Here is a 19,611-nt window from a genome sequence, read left to right as displayed (position 1 = left end):
CTGTAAAACCCTTCAAACTTCCAATACCCATGTAGATCCTCTGCATCGGCGCTATCGATTTTCCCTAAACCAGAGCGTGGAAATCGCTTAAACACATGGCTCCAGAGCCATGGTTTGAGGGGCAGTTGGACTTGTGACCATTCACAACGGCCAATATCTTGCTGATCCCTTTGCAATTTTTTTTTAGTTTTAGTGCCTTTCGGACCTCTGCGTTTGGACAGTCACGATACAACCTTGCTTTGTCTGCTCGGCTCTCAACCCTCTCTAAGGCTGAGTCTCCGAATTGCAGTACCGGCAGGACTAGGACAGGGCATCTCATCATCTAACCAGGTATGATGCTGCACATCGCAGCCTGTATTTCGGCAGCTCCCGGTCTCCAATCTTCAGTTGATTACCCCTCAGGCCAAGTATAAAGGTGCGCAGACACGCCGCGTTCTGCTCTGATCATCGATTCAAGCATCATTCGGACTTACGTTTCCACTCAACCCTTACTTAATTTCCAAGTGTTTTTAATAACCCACTCTCGCTCAACACGCTCACTCCAACCTTCAAAATGAAGAACGCTTTCGCTTTCTCAGCTTTGGTCGCCAGCGCCTTTGCTCAGGACTACTTCGGCGTTATGTCTGCCCGCAGTGGTTCGAATATTCATCTCCTCCCTTTAAATGCTATTGGCGGAAAGTTCTTCCTGGGCGGGTCGCCATCTTCTTACTGCCCGCCAGAAGTCGGCACTGCTTGCCCTCCAGGAACCTCGACTGTCCTGGCCGGCGGTGTTGGCACATTGTCTCTCGGCGTTATTGTTCCAGGCGGACAGCAAGGTATGCCCGTATAGACCGTGAATTCTTTAGGTAAAGTCTAACGAATGCATAGTATATATTGCTCCCGATGGCACCATGAGCTACACTGCTCCGCACTCGGCCTACAAGCCAGAGGGCTCAGTTGTCGACGGATGGTCTAGGTCGCCCGTTAATGACCAGTTCGGCTATTTAACTTTCTCGGGTGGATTGGTTGCTTGCCCTGTTGACGCAAACAACAAGCCCTGGCAGGTCTATGGCCAGATTGCAAGCGTTACCCTCTCTCCGCAATGTTTGGGATTCTCTGCTCTTACTATAAATGGAACGGAAGCGGGCGCTTGGGAGTACTGAAGGTTTCTCGATGCATTTCTCGGTGTAAACAAAACTGCAAACGAATACGGTAATTGGAGAATGAATTGATGGTCGAAAGTAACGAAATACATACGTGGAATAGGGGAATTTTTGAAGTAACAGGGGGAGAAGTACATAGCGACATACTTGCATTAGCTGTCCGCACTCTCTTGCAATATAATCTTAATGATTTCCACATCTTCTTCTGGTGTCTTATTTTTGCTTGCAAAGTTGTTTATCACCACTGTCTTCTCTCTACTCTTCATCCCCTTCACTATTTCTACATCCGACTTAGGAACTTTGAAGACCTAGTCGAGCATCAACATGGGAGGTTGACCAAGCCCGATCGAAAGATGTTTCTCTTCGTCAACATACCTTGGCAATGACCTCTCTGACAGCCTTGTTCGCTCCCCCCTCTCTTGCTTGTGCTGCCACACACACTTCAATCCTTTCAGTCGTCACTGTCGCAATCCCTTCTCTGTTCGCGCTGACACCTGGCTTGACGTGGCAAAGGAGCTGAATGGAGCCACCTTGCGCCTTCGATCCTTTTGCCGCAATGAAGCGGACTGCAGGGGTGAGCATAGCCGGATTCTTTCGGATACTATGACCAATTAAAACGGCAGCTAGGGCAGGTGAGTTTATCTTGAGGGGTGAACGTTGAAGGTCAGCTTGCTTCAGCTGGCTGCAATCTGATAATCGCTGGGCAATGACACCATGAGCCGTGTCCAACCGAGGCTGGGCAGCGTCACTCGGATCGCGGAAAGTGACCAATTAAACAAATAAACCATCGAAAGCTTTCCCTTTAAGAGAAATTTGGAAATTTTTATTTATACATCTTGGGAACAATAACCAGTCATTTCAACCTCAAAATGGGTCACTATTGGTAGGTTAACATTGTTATCAGACTGGAACATTGAAGAAGTGCCCAGGTGAGCTCCGACATCGCCGCGGCCAAACACCCTTGCCAAGTGGGGGTTCGAGATAAAACCCTCGCGTCTACCTGTACTTAGGGGAACTGAAAAGAAGACATATCCCCTAAGTACAGTTCGACGCGCGCAAAACATGATTCAAAGGATGCAATTACCTAAGATGATGGTGCAGCGCATCAAGGCCAGAGCATTACAAAAGGCGAATATCTGGCCGGATCCCAATTCCTGATTTTCAGAATCCCTCACTGGCAACTTGGAATCGGGATATCGACAACGCGTGAAAGCTATCACAGTTCTGATTCCTGGGGTGGCAAGTGTCAGCTAGGCATTCAGACGGACACAAAGGCTGCGGTGACCTCCTTTGTACAATCTGCTATATCGTGTAAGTGGTAGTCCTTGTTCAGATTCCAACACCGAGTGAACAAAGACGGTGCTTCAGCTGCACAATCGGTCCAACCAACTGACGGCCGAGATGCAGCATCTTTACAATATGACTTCTGCACCTTCCATTCAGCCAAAGTTCCTCCCCAATCGCCATCATCTGGGGATTGTCGCGGTGGGGTTCAGCGGCGGCCAGGTGGGTAGCAACTCCAACACCTAAGGCACAGCTAACAACGGTAGCCAAAACCCGGCGTAGATGCAGCACCAATGGCCCTCATTGAAGCCGGCCTGATCCAGCAGCTCGAGGAAGACCTCGAGTTCGACGTTGCCTTCGATGACCAAGTCCACTCCTACGCTGAGATTGTCCCTGCAGAAGATCCTCCATACCGCAACATGAAGCGGCCGAAATTTGTTAGTGCTGTGACGAAGGAAGTGAGCAACCAAGTCTATAACCACTCAAAGAACGGGAAGTTGGTTCTAACTCTGGGTGGGGACCACTCGATTGCGATCGGGACAATATCCGGGACAGCGAGGGCCATTCGAGAGCGGCTGGGCAGAGATCTCGCAGTCATCTGGGTAGATGCGCATGCGGATATCAACACGCCAGAAACTTCAGAGAGTGGGAACATTCACGGGATGCCCGTGGCTTTCTTGACCGGATTAGCGACAGAAGAGAAGGAAGAGATGTTCGGGTGGTTGAAGGAGCATCACCGCATTAGCACTAAGAAACTTGTCTACATCGGCCTTCGAGACATTGATAAAGGCGAAAAGAAAATCCTCAAAGAGCACGGAATCAAGGCGTTCTCCATGCACGATATCGATAGGTATGTACTGTTCATAAGCACGGCACCCCAACGCTTCCCGATTCCCGCCGGTGCATGCAGGGACTAATGTTGAGAACGTGCAGGCACGGCATCGGAAAAGTCATGGACATGGTGCTGGGCTGGATCGGTAGCGATACCCCAATTCATCTCAGCTTTGATGTGGACGCTCTGGATCCAATGTGGGCGCCGAGTACTGGCACGCCGGTTCGAGGCGGTCTGACGCTGCGCGAAGGTGACTTCATTGCTGAGTGTGTAGCGGAAACGGGGTCTTTGGTCGCTCTGGATCTTGTTGAAGTCAACCCGAGCCTTGATGAACAAGGGGCAAGCGACACAGTCCGAGCAGGTTGCTCGATTGTGCGTTGTGCGCTCGGCGATACGCTTCTGTAAGCTGTGGAAGTCCTCGGCGTTCAGGATGAAAGATTGGAAGGTCTCGGAAACAAGGTTCTGGAATTGGATACATTAGATTGGGTTTTGGGCTTGCCTTGCGATTATTCCATCACGAGTGAATTGAAATGGTCACGAGCACAGTCAACCTTCTTCTAGAGCCCCTAATGCGGAGCTTTCACGAAAAGAAGCCGGAAGGGTAAGCTTACTTCAGCAACACGCTCTAAACAATTCTTCACAAGACTCATCTTATTCTCGTCCGTCAAACATGTCAACAGACCTAAAGCCTCCGTCCGACCCACGGTTACGCGGGAGAGGGGGTTTCCGCATGTGAAGTTTGAGGCTTCGAGGCTTCGAGGCTCGCCAACCACTTTTAGAGGAAAATAGCAAAACTCACTATCACCAAAAATCCGAACCGCACTCGCTCGCACCCCGAACATAACAATTGTGAAAATCCCATCAAAGATCTCTCAGCCTTTAGCCCGAGAGGAAGAAAATAAGTGCTCATGAAAGATTCACCCATTCCCCCTTCCTCTTCGCCGGACTTGATCCGCACTTCCCCCCTCGCACGTGCTTTCTACGTCATTCCAAGGTGCTTCCAGCGTCCGTTCGGACCCGCAAAATGTTTACAATAAAAAATGCTAAAATAGTAATTGCGCAATGGCCGCACAAGATAAAAGTCCGACAGCCACCGCTGAGCCTGCACATGTTACATATGCACATTAGTATGCAGCTATAATGCAGGCAACTACTAGATGCACATCTTATCTGCCACAACTGCCCTCGGGAATCCATGAGCTTCTGTCTCGGAGCACGAGGGCAAGCACGCGGAGCAGCCACCGGCCTCGCTGGCCTCCATTAACAGCCCATTTTTCACATGCTGGACTGTGCGCTGGAGGCGTTCAGCAGCAGAGAAGTATTACTATAAAGCAGTTGGATCATGGGAGGGTTGGTGAGAAAATCCCCCTTCTGCTCACCCATGAGTCTTGTTCAACAGTTTTTGAGGCTGATTCGGCTTCGGGCAGACAGGGAACGCGTTGTTATTCTAGGAAGTGGATGGGCGGGATATACAGTTGCGCGCCAACTGGATTCGAGGAAGTATCAGGCTGTTGTTGTGTCTCCAAGATCCTACTTCGCTTTCACACCATTGCTGGCTTCTACTTCAGTAGGTACCCTTGAATTTCGGACGGCTCTTGAACCAGTCCGGAGTAAGCGTTCGAAGGTCAATTACTTCCAAGGGTGGGCGGATGGGGTCGATTTCAAGAACAAGACGGTGACCATTGAGGAAGCGGTCGATGATCCTACTCAAGGACTATCACCAACATTGGATCGCCATGCTGGCAAGACCGGTTCCCAGAGAGAGCGTGAGAAGGCAACAGAAGCCAAGAAAGGAAGGCTATTCGATCTAGCCTACGACAAGCTGGTCATAACTGTCGGCTGCTACTCTCAGACTTTCGGCATACCGGGCGTCAAAGAAAATGCCCTTTTCCTGAAAGATGTGGGGGATGCAAGGAAGATAAGAAACCGGATACTGGCATGTTTCGAGGCTGCTGCTCTCCCTACGACATCGGACGAGATGCGTAGAACTCTTCTCAACTTTGCCATCGTCGGAGGCGGACCAACCGGCATCGAGTTTTCGGCTGAGCTGTACGATATCATCAAAGAGGATCTTGCCCGAATATACCCTGAGTTGATCCCATTCCATCAGATCACGGTTTACGATGTTGCGGACAAAGTTCTTCCAATGTTTGACGCGAATCTCGCTGATTATGCAATGGACGCCTTCCGCCGAGGAGGAATTAGCATCAAAACGAAACATCATGTCAACGAGCTGCGTAAGGGTCCACCAGCGGGGAGCGCCAGCAAGGTTGATGACCAGAACGCCTGCTTTACCCTCAATATTAAGGAGCAAGGCGAAGTTGGGGTGGGAATGGTCGTATGGAGTAAGTCGTCCCTATAGTCATTCGTCGTGATCGTACTTATATAGCTGGTAGGCACTGGCTTAATGATGAACCCCTTTGTAGCAAAAGCTCTGCGTGATATTCCCGAACTTCCAGAAGCAGGCGTCAAGTTCCTGGAATCAGGATCAGCCCAGGATAAATCCGGTCCAACTGGATGGGTTGTACAGAAAGACGCCAAAACAGGTTCTGTTATTACAGATGACCGTCTTCGGGTAAAGCTTGAAGCTGAAGGAGTTGGAGAGGATAAACCTCAGGCTATTCTCGAGGACGTTTTCGCTCTCGGCGACTGCGCCATTCTTGAAGGGACTTCATACCCAGCCACGGCACAGGTGGCCTCGCAGAAGGCAGAGTGGCTGGCAAAACGGCTCAACAGGGATGACATCGAGCAGTCTGGCTTCACTTGGAAGAACCTAGGCGTGATGGCGTATATTGGCAACTGGAACGCTCTATTCCAAGGCAGTGGCGGAGGCAATATATCAGGAAGAGCTGCCTGGATTTTGTGGAGAGGTGCTTATCTCACGAAGAGTGTGTCCATTAGAAACAAGATTCTGATTCCCATGTATTGGTAAGTGTGTTGTATTTGGTCTCTTCGCATCGTGCTGACTAATACTGAATAGGTTCATTAATTGGCTATTCGGTCGCGACATCAGTCGCTTCTAGGTTGTTGGTGCGAATTTTAGACGTATTAGACTTCGGTGTCATGAAGTGATTTTGTTTCATCTGAATTTGGAAGTGTGTCATTTTCTAATGGAGATCTGATCCGACGTGAACGCGGACCAATCGACAAACACTGCATCATAGCTAAGGTGACTCATCTTGTTTCTGATACTCGACTGTCCACGTGCTTGAAACACGGTATCCAACCTGGAAGACCTGGATCTGCAGGGAATCCTAAACTCGCAGGTGGTTAAGAACAAACAGATGTTGTGCTGCCCCTTTTGATGCGAGAACGGCAACACGGGAGGACACATCAGCACCAAATTCCGCATATGTTAGCTGCTGCAGCTCGTTGAGAAACGTGACCGATATTTCCTCTAAAGTACCTCTTCTTTGCCGAGCCTCATATGGGTCTGAGGGATATTGGCCGTGGTGATAGCCTGATTTCGGGCGTGAGGGTGTTCATGTGGAAAATGATATGGACTTCTTCGTCGCCATCTATCTGATATTGGATCTGCTTTCCAGAAAGGGAATGGAATGGTGGAGGAAGTGTGAAACGGACATCACCAGTTCGCTTGCATCGTCGTCAAGCCTTCACTAGCACGTGATTGGCTGGTCAATCTCTCTTCTGCATCCGCGACCACGCCTTCGTGCATCCTCAAGGCGGTGACTGACTGGCTGTGGAGCTGCACTTCATGCCATATCTTTCGTCGCCTCTGCACCACGAATGTTCCTTCTCCTCTTCTTCCTCGAATCTGAGGCTGCCATGTTCGACTTGCATGTCGTAATCTCCCTCCAACCTGGTCTTCCGATGGCGCGAGGCGTCGACAGCACATTTAGGTTGCAGGCTGAACCCTGATTGTTTCCTTAGTTGCTCTCCTTAATCCCACTCTTTTTGCACAACGTAGCTCTTCATCGTTCACGCTCGCCTCCAGCATGCACGCAATCGCACTCTGCGTCACCGACCAAATTCTCCCAGCGTTCACGACGAGCATCTGCGTACTCCTTCCAAGCCCACGGCGGCAGTACCAAATTCATTGACGCAAAGCGCGGTTCCCGCTTTCTCAGCCCTACGCATATGTACACGTAGCATGGTAGGTAGAAAAAGCAAACCTTCACCTCTTGAGCTTCAAGGTCTTGCACTCCTTCCAGCGACTGATCCATTGTGTTTAACCACAGACGGACCGCAGAGCCTCCTTTGAGGGCCATCCAGGGCGTTCAAGACACCGCAGCCCTACCTCGGAGGAGAAGCCGGACGGCCCTGAGAGCCTTACCACTAGTACCACAATCCAATCTCCCGCCTCTGTGCCTCGAAGACGCCAATTGCGTGCCAAATCCATCCCCAATGACCTCCCGGAGTCCTCACCCACGACGTGGGTAGAGACCGATAAAGCAGAGCCACGAAAGGCCAGAGGTAGTCGGGCCACCCAGCGGAAAGCTTCAGGAAGCAACTCTCCCCGAAATTCAGCCTCACCTAAGTCGTCAACTACGGAATTGGAGCATACGGACAAGGAAAAGGATAACGGAGGCTTCCTCCCAAAACTTACCAGGATACCTGAGGGGAACGAGAGCAAGACCGCGAAAAGTCGGCGGAGCTCCACATCCAGCTCAGTTGATGATCCTGCCCCGGTTCGCCGCCCTCGCCGCCCGTCAGAAAATGTACCCGTAGTCCATCGACTAATCCGCCAGAAGCACGGCTCATTACGACGGCGTGCTGAAAGCCTTGGTAATTTACCAAACCCATCTCTCCTGTCAGTCCTCTCCGGAGTCACCAACCAGTCCAGCAGTTCTGGGGGAAGCACTTCAACCATCACGCAAAAATCGTATGACAAAACACACATAAATAAGCGCAGACAGACTAAAGAGAGGAAACGGCTTCAAACAAAACGTGCACAGACAGTAGCCCAAGCCATGGACCCTGAACCACAAACACCAGCCTTTTTCCAATACATACATGATGGATCGACGTCTGACCATTTTCTTACCAGCAAACATGGTCAAGCTAGGCCTACGTCGTCGTCATCTTCAACGTCCATCTCTTCCTCCTCTACCTCGTCTCATGGCATTGAACACAATGACGGGGCATCCTCAATTGCTGAAGACCGTGTTACTGAATCTCCGCTCACCTCACCAGCTTCAACCAGAAGGTCGGACCGAGAAGAGCCACGATGCAAAGACATGTCAAGCAGCGACTCAGATTTATCTGTCCAGGAGAATAGTACTCAGTCTGTCCTACCTCCGATCAGTCATCATGCTATTTATCACCAGGATGAGGAAGAGGAAGAGGAAGAGGAAGAAGAAGAAGATGATGATGATGATGATGACGATGACGAGGAGGAGGGAGACAGTGATGAGGGTGTGGAATATGATGTTGAGGAAGCAGACGATCGTCACGCGCACCAATACGCCCTCGAGCGATCTGAGCCCCCTAGGCTTCCCTCAGCATCTTCCTCGCGCCACAGTGACTCTCACACGCGGCGTCTGAGGAATCAGGAACAGGAGCTCAGGGACCATGTCCTCCAAAACCCCCAACCACAACGAGACTTTCAATTTGCGGGTGCCCCTTCACCAAATCCACATCCAGCAATGCCTCTGTACGATGCGTACTCTCACTCTGGTGCCTCGCCTGCCAATTTCTTTGCTCTAGCTCCCCATCCTGCTGGCTGGGTTCCCCCTGCGCCGCCTCCACCCGCCATAGGCTATTATTCGCCCCCGCAAGTGCCGCCTGCGCCCTATCCACCGGTAGCTGATAATAGTTATGCCATGGCCTCTCGCAATCCCATGGCTGCTCCCAGCACTGTGGTTCAACCACCGCCATTCCACCATCCTCATGCGCAACCACCCCACTACCAACCACACCCAACAGGGCCTGATTCAACCAAGACCACGGTCGTGGGATACGAATTATTGGCTGACAAACTGACTGAACTTTCAAAGAATGACAATGAGACCACTGGGGGAGGAAAAGTGATCCCGATGTACCGCAAATTCGAGCATCTCAACCACCGCGTGCTGCTCCACCTTCAAGACGAAATATCCGAATTGGAAGAGGAGCTCCGGTATCTCGACGAATGCATTGCGCAAATATCACCCAGAACCGAGACGGGTCATGTATATCCGGCATCAAGGCGTGCGGAGGCTCGCTATGGGGGTGACTTGCATTACAGAAGGACGGATCTCCTCGGCAGGATTTATTTAAAGCTGGGCCAATACAGTGAGTGACCATGAACTGATGTCCTACCGAATTAACAAATATTGACTAAAGCACAGATCAAGCACTCTCTTCATTCAGCAGTGCGGTGAAGAACTTGGACGCTGCCAATGCGGAAGAGATCCAAGCCTACCGTACTTGGATGGAGAAGCATGCTCCGATTGAGCTCTCTGAGACTCGATTTCTCGACCGCAAAGATGACTTGCTTGCCATCTCGCGAAGGAGGTCAGCAAGCAACGTTGGTGGCGTAGGGCCACACCAATCCGCAGCGATCGGGCTGCCACTGATTCTAGTTCTTCCCCTCTTTTCTTTCGCCTTGGTGCCCACTTTACTAGGAAGACTCTTTATCATCATTCTTATCGGCGCCGCAGAGGTGACGGTAGTAGCATCCACTGAGCTGATGGGCGTGATGACGATTGGGGAATGGGTTACGTGCGCGTCAATGTGAGTACAATGATTTCCTTCACATGCACATGTCCACCGATACGAGGCAAGCAAGACCAGTCGAAGTGAAGCTGAAGCTGGTGATTGCGGGGCTATCGTGTCCTCGCCACCCACTCATTGCTAGCTCGCGCACCATGCACGATGCCGAGCTGGATGGCGACTTAATGCCGCGAGGGAGATGAGGAGAGGCTCGAGCCGACGAGTCGCCTTTATCTCTATTTAACCGACTCCTGTTATCTGCCCTTCTTCCACCGATATCTGTTCCTGATGTTGCTGAAGTCAAGGCTAATGCGAGGGGCAAAGCTATTTTGGTCTAATGGTTGTTCTTGCGGGCGTGACGCATTAAGCTGCGTTGGAACTAGTTCAACGCGCTGACTCGCGGAAGGACCGCTGTGGAGTCCAGGAACAGATAGGCGTACGCTATGGATGATCATCCAGGCACGGATTGCGCCCTCAGTATTTTCGACAGAGACTCCGGCCGACTCGTGGTGCGAATGCCCTCGATTGCGGTTTGATTTAGTATTTGTTTTCACGGCTGCATCGATCGGTCACGGTCCACGACTTGCAATGAATTTATTTTTTTGACATATTCGCGTTTCGCGTCCCTTTTGCGGGCCCTCGAGCTGCACTCAGCGGGCGATCTGAGGGATGGGCTTGATGGGCATGAGGGTGTGGTGGGTTAAATGGTGATGGGTCGATATGGCGTTTCGCGGATGACCTTTCGGATGGCGAGGCTTGGCGTAGACTCAGGAACCGGCTCACAGGAAGCTAGGGGGTTTGCTGCATCGGGCATCGCCGTCGCATTATATTTACGAAGCCACGAATCTTTGGTTATTTGACAGACCTTCGATGGTGACTTGCTGCTTGTGCACCGGTGGCGTAGAATTTCATTAAAGGCTTAGATGATGAGAGAGGAGGAAGGGAGTGGGATCGGAGGACGTGATGTCGTGAAGGTTAGAAGTGTAATTGGATAGGGATGGCTGAGGGTGGTGCAATTGATGCTTGATGACAGCGACAGCTGCAGCGTTTCGTGATTTACTGTCGACCCTAGATATGTGTCCACCAGTCCTGGGCGGAGATGGTGGTAGGATTGCGGATGTTGCGCCGCGGGGGTGGTTGCACAGGCGCGAGGGTCGAGGGTCAAGGGTCACGGTTCTGCTGTACGAATTGCTTGCTTCTGCTTGCTCCCGCACGCTGCATCGCTCATCTGTCTTCCTGGCGCTGGGTCGACTCACGGCGGGCAGCAGTTTGCCCGGCTCGGCTCTTCGATGACGTCTAGTGGGTCAGGCACGAGGCACCATGTAGGCACCGTCGTTCGGAGGGTACGATCATGTGGTCGATAATTTATTGCGAGGCCCCTTTCGAGTGTGGTTTCAGAAGGCGGCCCTGAGCTTGCCCGTATCGGGGCGTGTATCGGCGGTGTTTGGAGAACCCACCGCACCCGCTTGCGCAACAGGCGCAAAACCGAAATATTCAATGCCCCCTCCAGTATTCCCAGGCCCCAGCGTCTTGTTCCCAGCTCTGTTTTGTCACCGCGCGGCCCCTGATCGCTTTCTTGCACTCGTGCGCTCCGCCTGCGCCGACAAGCCCCATCCAACGCGGTGCCAACCACAGCCCTGAAAAGCCCTGAAACACCCCTCAACCTCCTTTCCCACGGGCCACGATCCCCCCATACATACGCCTGTACCCGCCGCCCTCCTTGCGCCAACGCACCGCTCTTCCAGCAATTCGCTGCCCCGAGACGCTGGCAATTCCCTAACGACCCGTCTTCTGGAATGTCGCAAGAGGACCCGCACCCACTCACCACCTGAGCTCCCTCACGCCAGTTGCGCCTCTCCCACCGTCGCCCACCTGGACCGGCCACTTAGCTGCAACAGCCGCACCTCCCGACGACGAACCGTTCCTCCCCAGCAGCCGACGTTTCTTGGTCCTGCATCCGCCTCAGCATCCTTCACTTGAGCCTCCTCGCACCGCGCCCACCGCTGCGCACGCCGTACCTCCACGCCGTTAATATACACACCATTCTCGCTGGACGGGTCATCCTGGAACAATCTCGCTGCGACCGACCATCCCGGGCACTCGCATCGACGCGCACAAAGAGCACGCTTTGCAAGGCTCGAAATCTCCTTCTTCAGAGCGAGGCGCACAGAAAGCCGTCGGGCAACAGCGCATTGGCGCCGTTACACACGTATCTGAGGTCGACCCGTCTTTGTTAGACTCTCCAAATCAGTCCACCCGCCCCTCCTGGGTCTGCATTCCTCTATAACACATCCCCCCCCCCCGACCAAATCCGCCTGCGCCCTCACCCCAGCCTCGACCGTTATCGCCATGGCCGTCTCCATGCTCCACGCTCCGTCACGAGCGTCCACGTCCTCGTCCTCGTCCTTCATACCCGTCTCCCGACAAAACACAATGTCTTCGCACGACGGATCGCGCTCCGTGCGGCAGTCAAAGCGGTACTCGGTCACCGCGCTGTACCTGTCCATGTCTGCGAAGGATAAGGAGCTGGAGATTGAGGATGACTTGGCAAGAGGTAAGTTGGCTATCCTCCTACGCTTTTAGATTGCGACGCGAGCTAACAGATGCCTAGCCCAAAAGACACTGCGAGAGTTGAAAGCGAAGATCTCGTCGCAGTCGAAGAAGAACTTCGTACTCGAAAAGGACGTCCGCTACCTTGACTCCCGGATAGCCCTGTTAATCCAGAACCGGATGGCGCTGGAAGAGGTATGTGTGGCACAGCTTTGTCTACTCCGATCTAGGATTAACTGTGCACACAGCAAAACGAGGTCGCAAGCCACTTGGATGAAGCCGCCGAGCTGCAGGAGGGCTTCTTCCCGAATGATGAGAAGACGCAGAAATATGGAAACCTGCTCTTCCTACTACAATCAGAGCCAAGGCATATTGCACACCTATGCCGACTTGTTTCAATGGCTGAGATCGACGTGTTGTTGCAGACGGTCATGTTCACCATCTACGGCAACCAATACGAGAGCCGCGAAGAGCATCTGCTACTGACCATGTTTCAGGTATGTGATGTTTGGGAACAATTATGCACTTGCGGGAGCTGACTTCAGAAAATAGTCCGTTCTCACCTATCAATTTGACAACACCCCGGACTACAGTTCCCTACTCCGGGCGAACACCCCAGTATCACGCATGATGACCACATATACCCGAAGAGGACCCGGCCAAAGCTACCTCAAAGTCGTGTTGGCTGAACGAATCAACTCATTGATTGAATTGAAAGACCTGGACCTTGAAATTAATCCGCTCAAGGTCTACGAGAAGATGGTCAGCGAAATTGAGGAGCAAAATGGCGAATTACCCCCCAATCTACCGAAAGGGGTGACCGCCGAACAGGCTGCGGAAAACGAAACGGTCCAGCAAAGAATCGCACCGCGGCTCACCATGCTTATGGAAATCGCTAATTCTTTTCTGACGACCATTATTGATGGCCTCGAGGAGACACCGTATGGCATTAGGTGGATCTGTAAGCAGATCCGAAGCTTGTCCCGACGAAAATATCCGGACGCAGAGGACCAGACGATTTGTACACTCATCGGCGGGTTCTTCTTCCTGCGATTTATCAACCCGGCGATTGTAACGCCCAGGTCTTATATGCTCATCGATGCAACCCCGGCAGAGAATCCGAAGCGAACTCTCACTTATGTTGCGAAGATGCTGCAAAACCTGGCAAACAAGCCTTCCTACGCAAAGGAACCATATATGGTCAAACTACAGCCGTTTATTCACCAGAACAAGGGGCGCATCAACAAGTTTCTCCTTGATTTATGTGAAGTCCAAGACTTCTATGAGACCTTGGAGATGGACAACTATGTCGCGCTTTCCAAGAGGGACCTTGAACTTTCAATCACTCTCAACGAAGTATATGTCACGCATGCGTTGCTAGAGAGACATCAAACGGAATTGGTACTTCCCTCATGTACTTTAGATTCGAATGTAGACTAACCACGCGCACAGGCAAAGGAGGAAAGCTCCCACTTAGGCGTTCTGCTTCAAGAGCTTGGACCCGCTCCCGCTCAACTGCCCAGAAAGGAGAATCGCGCCATCAACCTGCCATTATTTAGCAAATGGGAGACCCCTCTGGACGATCTTACTGCAGCCTTGGACATCACCCAGGAGGAGATTTTCTTCATGGAGGCCAAGTCGACGTTTGTCATGATCCTACGATCTCTTCCACCGAACTCGTCGATCACCAGAAGGCCGTTGAGGCTTGACCGAATAGCAGAAGCTGCCGCGACAACGAAAAACGACTCAGTCATGGTGAAGAAAGGTATTCGCAGTATGGAATTGCTGAGCCAACTTCAAGAGCTTGGTGTGATTGACAAGGAAGACGGTTTCTCGCTGCTCCGAGACGAGGTTGAACAAGAGCTAGTGCATTTGGGCTCCATGAAAGATAAGGTTGTCGAGGAGACAAGGAAGCTCGAGGAAGTGTTCCGAACGATCCGTGACCACAATGCTTACCTTGTCGGCCAATTGGAGACGTACAAGTCATACCTCCACAACGTCCGCAGCCAGTCAGAGGGAAAGACGAGGAAGCAACAAAAACACCAAGTCTTGGGTCCGTACAAATTCACTCACCAACAACTCGAGAAGGAGGGTGTCATTCAGAAGAGTAATGTTCCCGAGAACCGAAGAGCGAACATCTACTTCAATTTCACGAGTCCGCTTCCTGGGACTTTCGTCATTTCGTTGCATTACAAAGGCCGCAACAGGGGTCTCCTTGAGCTCGATCTCAAGCTGGATGATCTTCTCGAGATGCAGAAAGATAATCAGGAGGACCTCGACTTAGAGTATGTCCAGTTTAACGTATCAAAGGTCCTCGTTCTCCTCAACAAGCGATTCGCGCGGAAGAAGGGATGGTAGTCGCCAGGACCACTCGCAACGACATTCATGATACCCTCTTTCTTTACCTTGTCGATGTTTGATGTCATTATCGGCGGATAGTTCCTTCCTTTGTCGTCGGCCGCTGTTATCACCGGCAAGCACTTTTGGAGCCGAGGAGTCCGGAGTCTGGTGGAGTTCGGGATGTTTTCGTTCTTTCACGGGATACCCCTGGGTGAAGCAGGCTAAGCATGATTCGGGAGTAGCTGTAATAGGCCGGTAGCATGAAGGGGCGAGCATTGGTATGGTTAGAAATCCGATCGAGGGGGGCGGTTCCCTTGGAAGCGGGAAATTGTTTACCTGGTACCCGGCAATCTCGCCATTGGCCAAGAGGAGGGAGGCTTAAGAAGCAGTAATTCTCCTTTGTTCTTGCAGAGACTTTAGGTTGCGCAATATTTTCCCTTTTATTTCTGTATCCATTTTCTCATCCCTCGCTGTAATACGCATGTTTCTCACTCAGGGTAACGATCTGGGTTCCTCGATTCGGCCGGATGTTCTGTGGGCTTTTATGGGGAGTTTCCTTTCGGCTGGACCGAGGCGAATGCAAATATTTTGGTCAGGGAATGCAGACGAGCGTGGGCATATTTTCCTTGTAGTAAGGCGGTTCAAACGATATCCCATGTACGATACCGGGAGTTCACCTGGGCGGGCTGTAATGGAGCTGAATAATTAGGAGGCTCTTTGTTCCTTGCATGTGGCGCAGTCGAGTCACCGTCTGCCGTGATCGTGATGTGGCTTCTTAGTATTGCTCAACCCTAGAATGCTGGACCGGACTCCGGCCTCGGAATGACGTTGATGGGTAGGAGTACCAGCGCCATCGGTCCTTATCGGCTGTCAATGCTTTGGATAATTGCAATCGGTTCCACGTCAGTAGGGCGGCGATAACGAGGCTTTTAATGGCTTCAGGATGATGCCTGGCGCGGTGTCAGGCGGTAGGCATAGGCGAAGCTAGTGATATCATTGGCCCTCCAATCATGGATGACTGGTGAGGCTGTGACTATATCCTGCATTCTCGAGAGCTCACACCACGCCTCTTCTTCCCAACTCACTCTCCTTAACCAGTGTCTCCCTTCGGTTCTGCAGACAACAGTCGTCGGTGTTCAACTTCATCATGTCTTCGTTCATCGCTATCCCTAAGCGTAAGAAGAAGCAGGGTGAGAGCTCCGCTGCCACGCCGAGCCCGTCAAGCTCCTCGTCGTTTGCGTATGGCAGTTTCGCGAGCAGTGCTGGGAGCCCGAATGCTTCATCCGTAGCACCATCCCCGCTGTCGAGGCCGGCATATGATCGGAGGCCGTCGTTAATGTGTAAGCTCGTCCTTTCCATTGGTCCCGTTGCTCTAGTTTTTGGCACCTAAGCATTGGCCTTGTACGGTCTGGCCATGAGGACTGACGCATCGTAGCTCCCGCGTTTACTAAAGCCGAGCATACCGTGATAAATGTCGGAAACTCCGAGTGCCCGAGGCTGGTATGCAGATAGCCCTGTGGAGCTTCAACAACAGGAAGATGCCCCTTACTGATCGCAGACTTGTGCAGATAACATGTGTCAAGGCATCTCAAGGCTTTGATTGGAATCAGGGTATGTTTCACTATCTTTTCTCGATTCTGGGGCTCCCGTTTCAGAAATCTGCTACGGCTTCAGATGGTCCAGCAGTGCGTGTCCGAGCTCCGTGTCAACCTACCGGCCATCGTTACGACTTTCCCTCAACCGGAGCGATCGGACACTAGGATCAGCTTCGTCATGCCTAGTATTATATTTCTAGCACAGCTTCAGTAGACGTTATCATGCGGCTTTTACTGACGTGTCTCTTACCTCACAGAGATCTTCCTGCCGAGCTATGCCGACTACCACTTCGACGACCTTGAACGCAAGCAAGACCCCGTCCAGGACATCCACGTCAGCGACGAGGAAATCGCGAACATGTTCCCATCATAGGTGGTCGCATATGTGGTACACGGCTAAGCATACTGAGTGGGGCGTATATGGGATTTATCTGTGTTAGATGGCACTGGGTATGGGGCGGCAAGCTTAACAGCGTTCATATTGTTGCATTCACTGGTGTTACTTCTCATTCGGTCGCTTCTTCACATACTTGCTATTTATGGTGTTTTGGGGGGATTTAATCGTCATCGGACATAACATGATTTGTTGTCATGGAATGGGTGGGAGCGACGGGGCGTTTTAGGAGAACTTTGGTCCACTGTTCGCTTTATTCTGGGATAGATGGGGGTTCGGTGTCGGTACCCATATACCTTTGACTGATTTAGCACACCAATATATATCCACTCTCACTGCGCCTGGCCATCTCTCACCAATCTCGAGTGAAGACTACCATGCCTTTTGATACACTCACGTTGAGGGGCATGAGACCCCTGCCCCACCTTCCCCTTCCTTGCATAACAAGAGCCGCGCTAGCCGCAGATCCACTCTCACGTGCAACCGTGCCGGCTGATCGCCGCGCCGCCAACACCAAAACAAACCCGAATTCACGAAAGCTCACCTACGCTCGAGAACACTACTTCCCCACCTAGACGGAGGGACACCCTGCAATTAAGTCCTCAAACACATAGCGGACGCGTTCACTCTCCACATAACCCTCGCCTATCCACACCTTTGCATTCCTCCACCGCAATGGCGTCCGAACACCGCAAAATCGACCTCCAATCACCCGCAGACCTAACGCACATCGAATCACAAATCCGCCACGCCGCGACCCAGAAACTGAACCTACACCTCCCGCACGTCTCCGGCCACGAAGAAGACGAACTACGCCAGAAAACGGAGGCACTGGTCAACGCCTTCGTCGCGCAGGTACTCGCGGGCTTGCGCAAGAACGTCGCGATCAATGGGATGGAGGTGGAAGGCGAGGTTGGAGGCGAAAGCGAGGATGTCGTGTTGAAGGAGGAGTTCGAGCCCTTTGATGAGGGGTTACGGGCGAGGTTGGCGAGATTGCATGATCGGCGGGATAGGCTTGTGGGGGATATTTCAAAGCATAGGAGGCAGACGCCTATGGTAGCGGCGAAGAGGTTTGAGGAGAGGTTTTTGAGGGAGAGAGAGGGTGATCAGAAGGCTTGGGAGGAGAGGATGAGGAGTGTGGGTGAAGAAGTTGGCCCGGACTCGGTGTTGAATGTGGAGGGGTTGAAGAGGGCGGAGGAGGTGCAGAGGCTGTGGGAGAGGGGTCTTGAGGGACTGGCGGCGCTGAAGGGTGGGTTGCCGGAGACGAGAGCGAGGTTGGAAAGGTGTGGCGAGGTTGTCGTGGAACTGTTTTAATGTGTTTGGGATTCTGGGAGCGACTGGCGTATTTGGCGTTGGGGGCATACGTTCAAAGGGCAGGCATTTCGTAGGGGTTTGAGGGGTGATTTCAGTAATCAACATATGTATAAAAAGGCGGGTTCCTTGAATCTTCTTTGCATCTAGCGGTAGCATAGTTGGTTAACACGAATAAATTCCAGTCCTGTTGTATTAGTCGTACCAGGTAGTTATATTGCGGCACTCGGGAGCTCTACTTTCTCGACCGTGAGGCTAGCCTGCCGCCAGTGATTTGCGGCGGCTGGGAACTCAGCGGTTTGTTCAGGTTTTGGTAGAGCACGGTTCTAACTCGGATGGGCATGACTCGGGCAACTAGGTCAGATATGTGAAATAGTTCTCAAGCTATGATGGCAACCATCTGTTCAAGATTATCATGACATTCTTCTCTTGCATCTGATTGGGGGCTGTCCAGACTAGAGAGGCTTTCACCGTAGTCCAGATGGCATATAGCAGCTTGAATATTTCGAATACGGTATGTTCTCTGCCGACACGTTGTGAGTCTTACTGATCTTGAGAATATTGGGAACTCGCCACCTGTATCTGTAGAATTCTCTATGATAGGACGGTGGGTTGGTTTCCCTGGTCGCGGTTCTCTCTCTGGTTTTCTAATAAGATGTGTGCAGCTCTTCGATAGGTCCTAGGAGAATGGCACTCTAATACGAATTAACCTCAAGGAAGAGTACTTCATCCTCCCCTGTTGTAGCTAGTGTCATTTTACCCATCCGATTCCTTCAGCTTGCAGCTCTTCGAAGCACTCATCCCTTACGTCAATGATCAGTGCCATCGTAGTCAGATAGTTCATCAGACAATCAGATAATTCATCAGACAGTCAGATAGTTCATTAGACAGTCAGATCGTAGCGGTCAAGGCGGATCTGATGGTAAGTAGAATGCGGGGAATATTTGGTTTGGAGGTGAATGTCTATTGCGGTAATATGCTGCAGGTTGTCGCTGTCACTAAAGGTTGCCTTGAGGTCGGTTATCATCTCCTCCACTGTATTCAATAGCACGCGATAGCTTCTGTGTAGTCTTGGACGTGATTAATCTTATCTTGCTTAGACGGAAAGAAACAAGCGCTCTGCTGCAGCTTGGATCGTCAGTGTAGGAACCGAACTTCAAAGGTATCGCGATCCATGTTGCTGCGAATGTCCTTCACGTCGGGATAGCGGTGGCTGTTGCCAGCACGAGCACTAATATGTACGCCTTCATCTTAAAGAGCTCATAAGATTAGTCTGTGTGAGTCATGCGTGCACGTCAGAGGCGTTTATTGGTGTTCGTAAGTTGTTCGTTCTGCTCAGAGAAGTACTTAAATTCAACCTCTTCTCCATCATTAACCTCAGGCTCTTCATCCCCAAGCTCATCTTCTTATTTATTCTCAACACCATACACAATCCCATCCTTAATCCCATCCTCTTCTCTATCCTTAATATCATCCTTAGCTATTGCAGAGCAAACAGTCATATTACTA

The 19,611-nt window shown here is 51.6% G+C and overlaps 10 protein-coding genes across 10 annotated transcripts; 7 read left to right on the top strand and 3 right to left on the bottom strand.

Moving 5' to 3' along the window:
* The first annotated feature begins 438 nt into the window (after positions 1-438).
* BDR25DRAFT_4618 (uncharacterized protein) lies at positions 439-1,325 on the top strand. The gene is made up of 2 exons (XM_033698601.1): positions 439-815; positions 868-1,325. Exons 1-2 carry the CDS (start codon positions 554-556, stop codon positions 1,140-1,142), a joined length of 537 nt encoding a protein of 178 aa, XP_033554695.1. The 5' UTR covers positions 439-553; the 3' UTR covers positions 1,143-1,325.
* Positions 1,295-1,724, bottom strand: BDR25DRAFT_206538 (DUF167-domain-containing protein; the record flags this gene model as incomplete). Its single annotated transcript, XM_033684489.1, has 2 exons — positions 1,295-1,450; positions 1,518-1,724. The coding sequence occupies 2 exons, from the start codon at positions 1,722-1,724 to the stop codon at positions 1,295-1,297; spliced, it is 363 nt and encodes a 120-aa protein (XP_033554694.1).
* A 651-nt stretch (positions 1,725-2,375) lies between these two features.
* On the top strand, positions 2,376-3,744 carry BDR25DRAFT_4570 (Ureohydrolase). The gene is made up of 3 exons (XM_033698595.1): positions 2,376-2,648; positions 2,693-3,276; positions 3,360-3,744. Exons 1-3 carry the CDS (start codon positions 2,544-2,546, stop codon positions 3,661-3,663), a joined length of 993 nt encoding a protein of 330 aa, XP_033554693.1. The 5' UTR covers positions 2,376-2,543; the 3' UTR covers positions 3,664-3,744.
* A 596-nt stretch (positions 3,745-4,340) lies between these two features.
* On the top strand, positions 4,341-6,406 carry BDR25DRAFT_250159 (FAD/NAD(P)-binding domain-containing protein). The gene is made up of 4 exons (XM_033686044.1): positions 4,341-4,612; positions 4,686-5,603; positions 5,655-6,186; positions 6,239-6,406. Exons 1-4 carry the CDS (start codon positions 4,399-4,401, stop codon positions 6,279-6,281), a joined length of 1,707 nt encoding a protein of 568 aa, XP_033554692.1. The 5' UTR covers positions 4,341-4,398; the 3' UTR covers positions 6,282-6,406.
* Positions 6,407-7,242: 836 nt separating this feature from the next.
* BDR25DRAFT_4530 (uncharacterized protein) lies at positions 7,243-10,148 on the top strand. The gene is made up of 3 exons (XM_033698589.1): positions 7,243-7,372; positions 7,458-9,492; positions 9,549-10,148. Exons 1-3 carry the CDS (start codon positions 7,370-7,372, stop codon positions 9,935-9,937), a joined length of 2,427 nt encoding a protein of 808 aa, XP_033554691.1. The 5' UTR covers positions 7,243-7,369; the 3' UTR covers positions 9,938-10,148.
* Positions 10,149-12,261: 2,113 nt separating this feature from the next.
* Positions 12,262-14,820, top strand: BDR25DRAFT_321025 (Rho GTPase activation protein; the record flags this gene model as incomplete). Its single annotated transcript, XM_033691939.1, has 5 exons — positions 12,262-12,466; positions 12,524-12,657; positions 12,711-12,959; positions 13,015-13,863; positions 13,915-14,820. 5 exons carry the CDS (start codon positions 12,262-12,264, stop codon positions 14,818-14,820), a joined length of 2,343 nt encoding a protein of 780 aa, XP_033554690.1.
* Positions 14,821-15,864: 1,044 nt separating this feature from the next.
* On the top strand, positions 15,865-17,131 carry BDR25DRAFT_275323 (uncharacterized protein). The gene is made up of 4 exons (XM_033687489.1): positions 15,865-16,142; positions 16,238-16,302; positions 16,371-16,413; positions 16,655-17,131. Exons 1-4 carry the CDS (start codon positions 15,950-15,952, stop codon positions 16,768-16,770), a joined length of 417 nt encoding a protein of 138 aa, XP_033554689.1. The 5' UTR covers positions 15,865-15,949; the 3' UTR covers positions 16,771-17,131.
* A 110-nt stretch (positions 17,132-17,241) lies between these two features.
* BDR25DRAFT_299618 (uncharacterized protein) lies at positions 17,242-18,264 on the top strand. The gene has a single exon (XM_033689200.1). It carries the CDS (start codon positions 17,467-17,469, stop codon positions 18,103-18,105), a length of 639 nt encoding a protein of 212 aa, XP_033554688.1. The 5' UTR covers positions 17,242-17,466; the 3' UTR covers positions 18,106-18,264.
* BDR25DRAFT_348164 (uncharacterized protein) lies at positions 18,249-18,946 on the bottom strand (the record flags this gene model as incomplete). The annotated part of the gene is made up of 4 exons (XM_033694374.1): positions 18,249-18,289; positions 18,329-18,428; positions 18,500-18,781; positions 18,863-18,946. The coding sequence occupies 4 exons, from the start codon at positions 18,944-18,946 to the stop codon at positions 18,249-18,251; spliced, it is 507 nt and encodes a 168-aa protein (XP_033554687.1).
* A 39-nt stretch (positions 18,947-18,985) lies between these two features.
* Positions 18,986-19,528, bottom strand: BDR25DRAFT_348163 (uncharacterized protein; the record flags this gene model as incomplete). The annotated part of the gene is made up of 4 exons (XM_033694373.1): positions 18,986-19,163; positions 19,215-19,256; positions 19,300-19,361; positions 19,397-19,528. The coding sequence occupies 4 exons, from the start codon at positions 19,526-19,528 to the stop codon at positions 18,986-18,988; spliced, it is 414 nt and encodes a 137-aa protein (XP_033554686.1).
* Between the last annotated feature and the right edge of the window lie 83 nt (positions 19,529-19,611).

The sequence above is a fragment of the Lindgomyces ingoldianus genome (genome assembly GCF_010093535.1).
Source record: "Lindgomyces ingoldianus strain ATCC 200398 unplaced genomic scaffold BDR25scaffold_1, whole genome shotgun sequence".
Lineage (NCBI taxonomy): Eukaryota > Fungi > Ascomycota > Dothideomycetes > Pleosporales > Lindgomycetaceae > Lindgomyces > Lindgomyces ingoldianus.
Note: the sequence above shows the minus strand (reverse complement) of the source record. Positions and strands in the feature narration are given on the sequence as shown.